Source organism: Amphimedon queenslandica, unplaced genomic scaffold (assembly GCF_000090795.2).
Source record: "Amphimedon queenslandica unplaced genomic scaffold, v1.1 AMPQUscaffold_13401, whole genome shotgun sequence".
Lineage (NCBI taxonomy): Eukaryota > Metazoa > Porifera > Demospongiae > Haplosclerida > Niphatidae > Amphimedon > Amphimedon queenslandica.
Genome location: NW_003546363.1, coordinates 183998 through 194853, shown reverse-complemented (window position 1 = coordinate 194853; position 10856 = coordinate 183998). Strand labels below are relative to the sequence as shown.

Here is a 10856-nt window from a genome sequence, read left to right as displayed (position 1 = left end):
AAATCTTCACATAAATGTTAAACATAATTATTACAGTGTTATTATTACTCTTTTGGTGCTTCCCAGCAGAAAGGAGGTGTAGTTGATAGTTCTTTTAGTCTATTTAAACTATCAGTGAGTGTTGCACTGAACAACAGTGTCTGCCTCTTCTCTGGCAGTCTCTCAAATATGACACTCAAATCATCCTCAAAGCATTTCTCTAATAGCCTATCAGCTTCATCTAATACCTATAATTATGTAAGAAAGAGTAGAGTGATTTTCAGTTCTCTCCCTTCTTTGTTCAGCAAAATTCCATGTTCCATGCAAAATTCCATGTACATTCCATGTACAGGAACTTTGACCTGATTTTGGAGTAACTTTTAAAATTCATAAAAAATCCAAACTTGATTGGAATTAGCTCAAACTTTCTACGCAAAATAAGTACACGTATATGTATCAGAAAAAGTTATAAAACTCATAAATTCTCTCCTTTCCAATTTTGGCAAAATTTGGCCCAAGACCGTGTACCATAGTACAGGGACTTTGACCTGATTTTTGAGCAAACTTTAAAAATTCGTAAAAAAATCCAAATTTGATCGGAATCAGCACAAACTTTCTACACAACATAAGTACATGTGTATGTATCAGATAAAGTTATAAAAGTGGCAAATTCTCTCCTTTCCAATTTTGGCAAAATTTGGTCCGAGACCATGTACTATAGTACAGGGACTTTGACCTGATTTTGGAGTAACTTTTAAAATTCATAAAAAAAATCTAAACTTGATCGGAATCAGCTCAAACTTTCTACATAACATAAGTACATGTATATGCATCAGAAAAAGTTATAAAACTCATAAATTCTCTCCTTTTCAATTTTGGTGAAATTTGGCCCGAGACCATGTACTATAGTACAGGGACTTTGACCTGATTTTGAAGTAACTTCAAAAAATCCAAACTTGATCGGAATTAGCTCAAACTTTCTACACAACATAAGTACACGTATATGCATCAGATAAAATTATAAAAATGGCAAATTCTCTCCTTTTCAATTTTGGCAAAATTTGACCCGAGACCATGTACTATAGTACAGGGACTTTGACCAGATTTTGGAGTAACTTCAAAAATTCATAAAAAATCCAAACTTAATTGGAATCAGCTCAAACTTTCTACACAACATAAGTACACGTATATGTATCAGAAAAAGTTAAAAGACTCATAAATTCTCTCCTTTTCAATTTTGGTGAAATTTGGCTTGAGACCATGTACTATAGTACAGGGACTTTGACCTGATTTTGGAGTAATTAAAAAAATTCATAACAAATCCAAACTTGATTGGAATCAGCTCAAACTTTCTACACAAGATAAGTACATGTATATGCATCAGATAAAATAATAAAAATGACAATTTCTCTCCTTTTCAATTTTGGCGAAATTTGACCCGAGACCATGTACAGGGACTTTGACCTGATTTTGGAGCAACTTTAAAAATTCATAAAAAATCCAAACTTGAACGAAATCAGCTCAAACTTTCTACATAACATAAGTACATGTATATGCATCAGATAAATTTATAAAAATGGCGAATTCTCTCCTTTTAAATTTTGGCAAATTTGGCCCAAGACCATGTACTATAGTACAGAGACTTTGACCTGATTTTGGAGTAACTTTAAAATTCATTTTTAAAGAAACCAACTTAAAATTTCTACCAATGAACAAGATAGATACAGAGAGAGTAGCGATATACCAAATATTTAATTTTCTCCATAAAAACAGTATCAGTGCTTTGCAGGTGATCTGCCAGACGACCCGGAGTTGCCACAACAATGTGTGGTCGCCTTGACAATGCTAAAGCTTGAACCATCATGTCTAGCAAAAAATTATAACTTAATTGATCATTGACATTAAAGCTTACCAACTCCACCAACAATTACTTCACTTTTGACACCAATGTGCTTGCCGAGAACGCAAAACTGATCCGAAATTTGATAGGCAAGTTCCCTACTCACAATAAACATTTATTTCTATTTTATTTTTAATTAACCTAGTGGGCGTTAAAACTAATGCGTATATCCCGTAAGGATCACGTGACAGTGAGTGAAGTATAGGGAGAGCAAATGCAGCTGTCTTTCCACTGCCAGTCTTAGCAGAACCAATACAGTCCCTTCCTATACAAAGGGGAAATCATCTGACCAATCAGATAAGTCCAACCACGTGCAGTGTAGCTAGTACAGTAGTTTTCTGTGTATTCTTTACCTTCCATTATTGGCGGGATACAGTTCTTCTGTACTGGAGTAGCCTCTTTGAATCCAAGACCCTCACACTGTCTAACCAACCAACTTGATAGACCAAGAGAAGAGAACGTGCAAGAATCTGCCATTTTTAATATCCTAGTTATTATAGCTTATTAAAATATTTTAATTCTGTGAATTGTTATTATCATTAATTTATTTGCAATAATTATCATTAATATTTTCATTATTCAATTGTTCCCTGAATATTGACTCGAGAGTCTGTCGAATTCTTCTTCCTATGTATAATCATTAACAAAAGTAATGAGTCAATTATTATATTCAACTCTCTCTCTCTCTTCACTAACTTTGCTCTTGAATTGCTGCACATATAAATGCCCTCCATGACCATCCTTCAACTGAGCCATATACCTCTGACTAACCTGATCAAAGAGAAGCAAAAAGTAAAATAAAATGGCAAAAGAGGAAGGGAGGACTCACTGCTGATGGTTTTCCCAAGTGATGCGAAACAACAACTAAATTGACTAAAGTTTCTGGATTATTGCTATCCTAAAAATACACCAAATAATACAAATAATTTATGAATGCTATAAAGCTTAAACTTACCTTTGATAGTGCATCTTGTAGTGCACTCTCAGCTTCATCATATTTACCTTGACTAATCATACATACTGCCTACAGTACAGTAGATGACAAATTTATAAATAGAAAATAAATAAAGAGACATTCAAATTTATCTCCTTTTATAATCCCTACTTGTCCATTGAGGAGGAGTGGAGTGGGTGTGGTTTTATCAGCAAGCTCTTGGTAGATGTAGTAAGCATCTTGATACTTGTCTCCTCCTACGGCTAAATTGAACCAAGCAAGAGCTAACTGAGAGAGAGTTGCATCGTCGTCTTTCTCTTGCATGATTTTGAGCTCTTTCCTAACAGAGAATGCAAAAAAGAGAGAAAAATGAAGATTGTAATGAAGATCAAAAAACAAGATAAAAACAAAACAGAGGAGACAAGAAAAGGATGATTTTTGTTGGTACATACTTTGCTAAATCAAGTCTGTTCATTGATAGTAATATTTGTACTCTTAATGCTGCCCTGTGAACAAAGATAATGACAATAAAAAATTGTAATATTAAATAATTCCTCACCCTTCTAATGAATCCGACTGGTTGAGACATCGAAGGGCAGAATCAAAATTCTAAAAGTGAAAGAGAGAGAGAGAGAGAGCAAGATACATGTAGCAGGATGAGAAGGTTCTAGTGATATTCTCACTTCCTCTAGTAAGTAAATTGAGGCAGCAACAATTACAAAAGTATCATTATCAGCATCAACTCCACTGTTCACAGTTTTATCAAGATCCGATACTACCTTCGCTCTAAAAAATATTATAAAAATGGAAAATTCTCTACTTTCAATTTCTGGCAAAATTTGGCCAAATTCCCTGTACTATAGTACATGGTCCTTGGCCTGATTTTTGAGCAAATTTAAAAATTCATAAAATTCAAATTTTGATTGGAATCATCTTAAGTTTTCCACACAATAAAAGCACGTGTATATGTATGTCACAGAAAAAATGAATTATTTCCTTGTGATTTGTGTCAGAATATACTGCGAGTATTTATTTTCTCCCTCTACCTTCCTCCTGCTCCGCTAGCATTAAGATATTCAGCTAGCAAACGAACAGCCCTCACTTCAACAGGAGAACTCTTAGTCACCTCGCTAAGAACCACAGCATATTTACGCTACATATAAAAGAGATAGAGAGTGAAAGGAAATAGAAAAGGAGGTGCTACCTGAGCCAAATATGCTCTGTACATTAGTACATCTCTTTCTATTGCCACTGGAGCTGTTGGGGGCTAGAAAAAAGGACAGTCTATTCATGAAATTATAAATATATACTTTTATTTTTTGTGCTTCTGTTATGCAGTGCTGATAGTCTCCTATGAAGAAAGCATTTCTCACTTCAAAGAGAACATCTCTTTCCCTATTGGCCGCCATTGTTGTTAGTATCCGGAAATGTACTGCAATAAAATCCGCGGACTTAGTCCTTAATCCAACAAGTAATTTACAGTAAAGTATACGGAAAACACAGTTTAATTTACTAAAACGATCATTATAAAGAAATCTTCATTAACAATAGGAAAAAAAATTGCCAATAATAAACAATAGAATAATTGCCAATAATAATAACAATAGATAATAACAATATAGATATCATAAAGTTTATCACAAACACAGCAGGTACTGTATAATAATAATTACAATAATAATATAGAGCAGCAGCAGGAGCAGTTTATTAGTGCTATCAGAAACCTAGAGCTAAGACGTGGGGAGCATGTTACTAAGATTCAGCCTCAATGGCCTGCACATCTGGGAGATATCCTTCCCAGAGACGAATGAGCTAAGAAATAAGATGGCGAGTATTAAAAATTATATAAAAGACACTAAAATATGCATGTAAATCTATTTTAAAATTTATAACATTAAATAAAATGGGAACTCATTTTAAAATGTGTTTTAGAGGCTCTTACCTCCTCTTGCATGTGCATGAGAGCTTCTAAGTGTTCTAAAAACTTTGCCTTAAATTCCTTAGTACGGACCGTCTACAGCAGAATAAGGATAGAAGTAAAATAGGGTAAAGTAGAAAGCAGAATATAATTTACTTCAAAACGTTCTACTTCTCTTTTCAAAACTTTCGAGCATTTGTTAAAAGCCTTCTCGGCATCCTTCTCCTTTTGTTCCCACTAAAACAAAAAATTACATTAGTTAATAACTATTAATAACTGAACCACACCCACATCTTTTATCTCAGCCTGGACTATCGGGAGCTTGTCAGTTTTTCCTGTTGTTTGCATTTTAGCTTCAGAATCTCTCTTGCTCTGGAGGGTCTTCTGAGCATTAGTCCAAACACCATAATTCTTCACTCGTTGATTGAACGTCTCCTATTAATATCATATATGTAATTAAATAAAAAATTTAAACGAGTAGCTAATTTAATAAATAAAATTTATTATTAATTTTGTAACACTGTTACTTCATTAGCCATTTTAATTTATTGGTCCTTTTTAAACACACACATACACAATCGTTACTTACTCTTAAAGATCCCAAGAGTGCAACGTAATCACGAATGGTCTCCCCAAAGACATAAAGGTCAACGTTACTCTAAGCAAAGGTCACATGACAGTCACATGATATTAGCACTGTGTAGTAATACCTGTTCAGAGTGAAGGGACTCCACCTTCTCCTCTACTTCAGAGAGACGAGTCAGAGCACGTGAGACGGAATTGTTCTCTTCCACGTTAGCTACAGAAAAAAAGAGTGGGAGAGAGAGATAATAAAGATTAGGACATTAAAAATAAATAATCTTCTCACCTAGCATTGCCAAGTTCTTCACAAGACCAGCAGTACAACCACACAACTCTGATAATAAAATAAACATTAAAATAAAAACTTTTTTGCCTTCCTTCCATTACCTTTCCTAGCACTAATCATACTCTCAATACAGGAATGGAGTTTCTTTAGATGGGTATCAAGTGTTTCGTACTCAGACTGTCTATCGTCAAACCACTATGCAAAAAAAAGAAATTAAAGAAATGAATAAAAATGAAATAAATATAATTTTATTATTTCTTAAAATCTCACAGAGTCAACGTCTCCTTTCTTTCCAGCTATCTTAGAGAAAGTGTCGCCCACATTCTTAACGAGCCTCATCAGTCCAGCACCACTCATGGCAGAAGTGTCTTTGGCTTTGGGTAGCTATGGCAACAAACCACACCCATCAATACAAAAGCCGAGGTACTTACTTCTCCTGGGTTCTCAAGGAACATCTTAAAATCTTCATCTTTCCTGATGACTGGATGTATGGCTAATCTGTTCAAAAATCTAATAAAAAAGTAAAAATAAAGACTCTAAAATTTCCCTTTTATTCTGTACCTTTCAAGGTTAGCTCTTCTCCTTTGTATGAAAAGGGCGCTATTCTCCTCATTCTTTGAAAACTTGATCTTTGTCATGCCTAAGAGAAATATATCATGAATACACGAAAAGTGTGAATTTCATAAGAGAAAAAAGAGGAAAGTAAACACATTACCTGTAACACTTTTCTCAGGTGCTGGAGGGACTATGTATCCCATGCACATGAACTTCTCTGACAGACGATAGTAAAGTCCCAAGAAATCACTGAATCTCCTCCTGACAAAGACCTCTGGTTCTTTAAACGAGGGAAGAGTTGTTTTTGTTGTGACGAGATAAGTCATGTAAGCACCCATTCCATCACCTGATGGTTTTAGAAAGAGAAGAGGGAATATAATATATGAGTCGTGATTGAAAGTAACTCGCAAGGATTGTCAATAACTATCTCACAAACCATAAACTAAGCATCATTAAAGGCATTTCTATCGATAGTACTAAAGTATACCAGCTCAATCAAAAATTAACTGCTCTATTGTCCTTGCATGTACAATGTACTGTAGTGTATATCTGGCTACATGCATACATGTACAACAATGTTGTCTTTATCAACATGAGAGCATGTGTGCAATGCATGCAAAATGAATTAGAGAGTGAATGAGAGTTTTTGTATGCTAGATAAAGTGTTAAATAACAAAAAGTTAATTTAAACCACTAATACATATACATGTACATATTAATGTAAGGCCTTGACTTACCAACTTTCTCAGGTTCAGCTACAGTAATGGTCAGCTCATATTGATCAACATCCTCTTCTTCCTCCTCCTCCTCTTCCTCCTTGCTAGCAGGAGCCTCGGCTTCCTACAGTAATAAAAGATAATTTAAGAATGAAATATGTAATTAGTAACGTGCATATGTGTATTCTGTTAAGGAGCTAAGGAAGGTTTCCAGTTGCAACAAAACTCGATGCAGAATTGAAATCTGCATTATTTTGCATTTACTTCAAAACGTTATCTGCATTAAAAAGGTCATCATCCTGCTTTTTAACTCCAATGTAAATCTTCTTTTACAATACATTTATACGTACATATACTAGTACCAGGCCCGTAGCCAGGGGGGGTTCGGGGGGTTCGGACGAACCCCCTGTTGTAGCTGCAAAAAAGTTTTAGATTAGCTCCTGTCATGAAGAACAGCACTGCAAAAGCAGGATTAGCATTTTGGTAACAGCGAGAAGCACAGATAGCCATTTTAGCTGAGTCAGCACATGGCTGAGATGCGTAAATTAAGACCACGCCTACCGACCACGCCCATTTTCGTAAAAATTTTCGCTGCGCGCTTCGCGCGCAGCAATTTCCAAACCCCCTGTTTTAAGTTCCTGGCTACGGTCCTGAGTACATGTTAAGAATAAAACTCGTCAAACCTGTGTAACTGGTTTCTGCTTAGGCTCCTCCTCTCCTTCTTCGTCAAAGAGATCCCCTCCACTCGGAGCTGAGGTGGTGACTGGTTTCTCTGCAGCCGGAGGTACTTCCACTACTGGAGGAGGAGGCTCCGGATCATCGGGTTCCAGTGTTGGTGGCTCGCTGTCAGTGTGTGGGCGTTCAGTGGATGCAGGTGGAGCCTCTGTCTCCTCTTCCTCTCCAAAAAGATCTTCTAGAAAAAAGAAAAGATACAAATAAGGGGACACGCCCACTTTTGCAACAATCGCGCAGTGGGATTCTCACCTTCCTTTTTGGTTTCTTCCTTTTTCGCAGGCTCTGGCTCGTCTAATGATGGCTTGCCGAATATGTTATCCTCTGATAATTCGTCGTTATCATCTGGTGGAGGGCTAGCTTCAACATCCAGAGGAGGAGGTTCGTCGGCCATCTTGTGACACTGTGGATCACGTGAGCACGTTCTTAATGATATTCATCGAGTAACGACTAGGGCGTGTCCAATAACAATATTCATTACATTTTTGTCCACATTATGCTAAGAAATAAACACGAACACTTACAATGGTGCATAATTTACTCTAATATTTTAATTTACTCTAATATATATGGTTCATATCATTTACTGCCCATGCTAAAAAAATAAACATGTGCAAATGGTGCATAATTTTATAATTATTTTGCTGAAAAAAATATCCATTTATCAAAAAAAAAAAAACAAAAATATTCAATATCACACAATAGGAAAATACCATATACAATATACTAACAGTAAAACAGCAGCCAGCACATTATTATCTATTTTTTTACTACACTAGTGTCAAAAATTGTTTCTGTGCATTTGTATTTATAGTGCGTCATATTTGACCTCCTTCATTGGACTCTTGAACTTGTAGCATGTTACAAAATCAATAGTAACTTGACAACCGCCCTAATATTAAAAAAAGATAAAATTATTATTTATAAAAAATAAGAATATACATAATGTTATACAGGCAAGATGCCATCAGTTACAAACAGTATCACCTAGTTTATATACACAAAGGATATCTATGTGTAGTGTGTACATCTACAAAAATTTCCAAATTTAATTTAAGGTGTCTCATGTATGCATGTGCTATACTTATGGTTTTACTAGTAAGGAATTGATTATTAATTTCACACTATAACTGGATAATAATATCTGATAAAGATTACATATAGATGTGATAGTATCATGTCTATCAAAGCTTATTAGAAGATAAGAGAGTAGGTGTGTGATTGAAACTATGCTGGAATTAGACTTACAACAACGTATAGGAAGATGGCACCCCATAACTCGTGATTTGGAATAAGCTCTTTTCCTTTCTTCCCTCTAATGGCCTGGACCAAAACACCAACAGAAATATATAGAGCAACCACACCAAAGAAACTGAAAGAGAGAGAGAGATAAAGAGAGAGAGAGAGAGCAAAAAAGAGAGAGAAAGGTGTAAATAAAAAATAACTCTTTTTCTCTCTCACATTCCTATTAATATCCAGCCAACTATTGAGGGAGGTGATGAGCCTGATGGTGCTAAGGTAGGAGACAAAGAACCGCCATTGCAGGCACCAGAATAGTTAAATCGAACAATATACTATACAAGAAAAGTTGCACCATAAATGTATAGACACAATAAATACATAAAATATGAATGGGTAATATTAGGAGTAGCAGCCTATGACTTACCTCACAGTCTTTAAAAGTTGGTTCAGCTGTTATAAACTGAGTGATATTTCCAAGATTAATATCAGGATCAAAAGTCCAATTGGCATCTTTGTTGCATGTGAATACTAGTGTGGAGAAGAGACCGTCAGGACAGTCAGTTGTGTTAGTACCATGACCATATGTAATGGTGAAGCCATCACCACCATCATCTATTAAGAAATAGATTAAGTAATTTTTGCTATTGACACAATTACTTTCAAAAATCTTCTGGTCTTTGTCAAATTTTCCAAAACTAACACCGTTAGAGCCACTTTGACAGAAAGCTGAATTGTAGCACTGGCCATGTGGTATTTCTTTGCAGAAAGAAAACAAGAAACTGCAAGAGCCTTGACCAATAGAAGGATTATAACAGTCTTTGACTGGTACTGTGGCCGTCCAAGCATCAGGTCTAATAGTTATTATAACAGAATCAATTACAATAATAAGGAGGAAACTGTCACTTCACCACTTACTCTGAGAGTTTTTCAATGTCGTAGCCATCAAGTTGACAAAGCTGAGGATAGATTGGCTTTTGAGCAATACAGGCACCACTGTATTTTAGTGTCATAAGGTACTGTGAGGAAAAAAACGAGAGAGAAATGAAGTAAGGAGGAAATATAGAGAAAAGAGGAGACAGAATAGAAAGAAGGGGAGAGAGAGAGAAGGAGGGAGGAAAGGACGGAACATTACCAAGCATTCGTCACTAATGTCAGCAAGGAATCCTGTAAGAAATCGTGTGACATCAGGATCATATGCATCCCACTGTGCAGCTGGGTCACACTGAAACAAAACAACTGTCTCTGTTTGATTGCAATTTCCAACTGCGCTTCCATTTTGATAGATAAATTGAAATCCTAATGTACCATCTGCCAAAAGATAAATAATTGATAGTACTACTGTACTATGGTGGATCTACACACACGCAGGAATTTAACCTGAGGCAACCACACAATAATAATACAATTAATAGCACAGGAGAATGTGCAGGTAAGAGATTATATAACTTATCCGTTTCATTTTTTTGGCAATATTTTTATTTATTTGGCAAACTGACAAACCTTTGAAATTTTGCCATGTGAAATTTTAAGTCACCATTATAGCAGTATTATATTCAATGCTGGTAGCTTTGCTGGCAATAAATACCCCACTAACATTACGATTACTCCTTTAAAATAATACTTACTTGCTTCGTTAATGATAAGCGTCTGTTTACCAGTGTCGTGCTCAGAGCCAGGAACTGAATTAGTGATAACCTGACAGAAAGCAGTACTATCACTAGTGCTACTGCATGTATCAGGAGGCAGGGGACCACAGACTGAAAACTTGACAGTACAATGGTCGCCTGAAGAACCTCCAGCACATTGGGCTGCTTCAGATATGGTAGAATACCAGACTCGTTGTCTATAGAGAAAGGAGGAGGAGGAGGGTAGCTTATCATGATGTGCAATCATGTAGCACGAGGCTGTACTTTTTCAAGCTAGTCACATCATATACATCGTGCCCCCCGCATATCTCAACTTGTGAGGAAGCTTTTTCTAGTGAGAGAGAGACCAGCAAAATCAGGAGAACC

General features: G+C 35.9%; 4 protein-coding genes across 6 annotated transcripts in view; all 4 read right to left on the bottom strand.

Annotated features, from left to right (window-relative positions):
• The window catches only part of LOC100631403 (probable ATP-dependent RNA helicase DDX49), a 6877-nt gene extending 4498 nt beyond the window's left edge, over positions 1–2379 (bottom strand). Inside the window, exons 1-5 of the mRNA XM_019996734.1 lie at positions 2233–2379; positions 2021–2144; positions 1892–1977; positions 1724–1845; positions 49–227 (exon numbers count right to left, since the gene is read on the bottom strand). Coding sequence (XP_019852293.1) covers positions 49–227; positions 1724–1845; positions 1892–1977; positions 2021–2144; positions 2233–2356 — 635 coding nt within the window. The 5' untranslated portion in view covers positions 2357–2379. The remainder of the gene's footprint in view (positions 1–48; positions 228–1723; positions 1846–1891; positions 1978–2020; positions 2145–2232) is intronic.
• LOC100642059 (coatomer subunit epsilon-like) overlaps positions 1–4246 on the bottom strand; it is a 5318-nt gene extending 1072 nt beyond the window's left edge. The window contains exons 1-11 of one of the 2 annotated variants that reach the window (XM_003386724.3): positions 4124–4246; positions 4018–4080; positions 3860–3966; positions 3497–3599; positions 3373–3422; positions 3266–3319; positions 2985–3153; positions 2835–2903; positions 2709–2777; positions 2576–2650; positions 2408–2506 (exon numbers count right to left, since the gene is read on the bottom strand). In XM_003386724.3, the coding sequence (XP_003386772.1) occupies positions 2459–2506; positions 2576–2650; positions 2709–2777; positions 2835–2903; positions 2985–3153; positions 3266–3319; positions 3373–3422; positions 3497–3599; positions 3860–3966; positions 4018–4080; positions 4124–4222 (906 nt within the window). In that variant the 5' untranslated portion in view covers positions 4223–4246 and the 3' untranslated portion in view covers positions 2408–2458. Of the gene's footprint in view, positions 1–2407; positions 2507–2575; positions 2651–2708; positions 2778–2834; positions 2904–2984; positions 3154–3265; positions 3320–3372; positions 3423–3496; positions 3600–3859; positions 3967–4017; positions 4081–4123 lie in introns of those variants that run through there. The other variant, XM_019996736.1, reaches the window with a different exon arrangement.
• Positions 4247–4316: 70 nt separating this feature from the next.
• On the bottom strand, positions 4317–8018 carry LOC100638772 (sorting nexin-2-like). Of its 2 annotated transcripts, none has more exons than XM_003386698.3 (15): positions 7855–8018; positions 7554–7783; positions 6892–6994; positions 6315–6500; positions 6161–6239; positions 6031–6109; positions 5870–5983; positions 5701–5794; positions 5600–5647; positions 5442–5530; positions 5321–5389; positions 5023–5166; positions 4888–4968; positions 4756–4827; positions 4317–4625 (listed from the first exon to the last, which is right to left on the bottom strand). In XM_003386698.3, exons 1-15 carry the CDS (start codon positions 7994–7996, stop codon positions 4566–4568), a joined length of 1590 nt encoding a protein of 529 aa, XP_003386746.1. In that variant the 5' UTR covers positions 7997–8018; the 3' UTR covers positions 4317–4565. The 2 variants fall into 2 exon arrangements, with proteins under 2 accessions (XP_003386746.1, XP_019852292.1); XM_019996733.1 differs by having other exon boundaries at positions 7554–7780.
• Positions 8019–8241: 223 nt separating this feature from the next.
• LOC100641932 (uncharacterized) overlaps positions 8242–10856 on the bottom strand; it is a 5548-nt gene continuing 2933 nt past the window's right edge. Inside the window, exons 5-9 of the mRNA XM_019996695.1 lie at positions 9502–9695; positions 9269–9456; positions 9064–9176; positions 8851–8974; positions 8242–8494 (exon numbers count right to left, since the gene is read on the bottom strand). Coding sequence (XP_019852254.1) covers positions 8411–8494; positions 8851–8974; positions 9064–9176; positions 9269–9456; positions 9502–9695 — 703 coding nt within the window. The 3' untranslated portion in view covers positions 8242–8410. The remainder of the gene's footprint in view (positions 8495–8850; positions 8975–9063; positions 9177–9268; positions 9457–9501; positions 9696–10856) is intronic.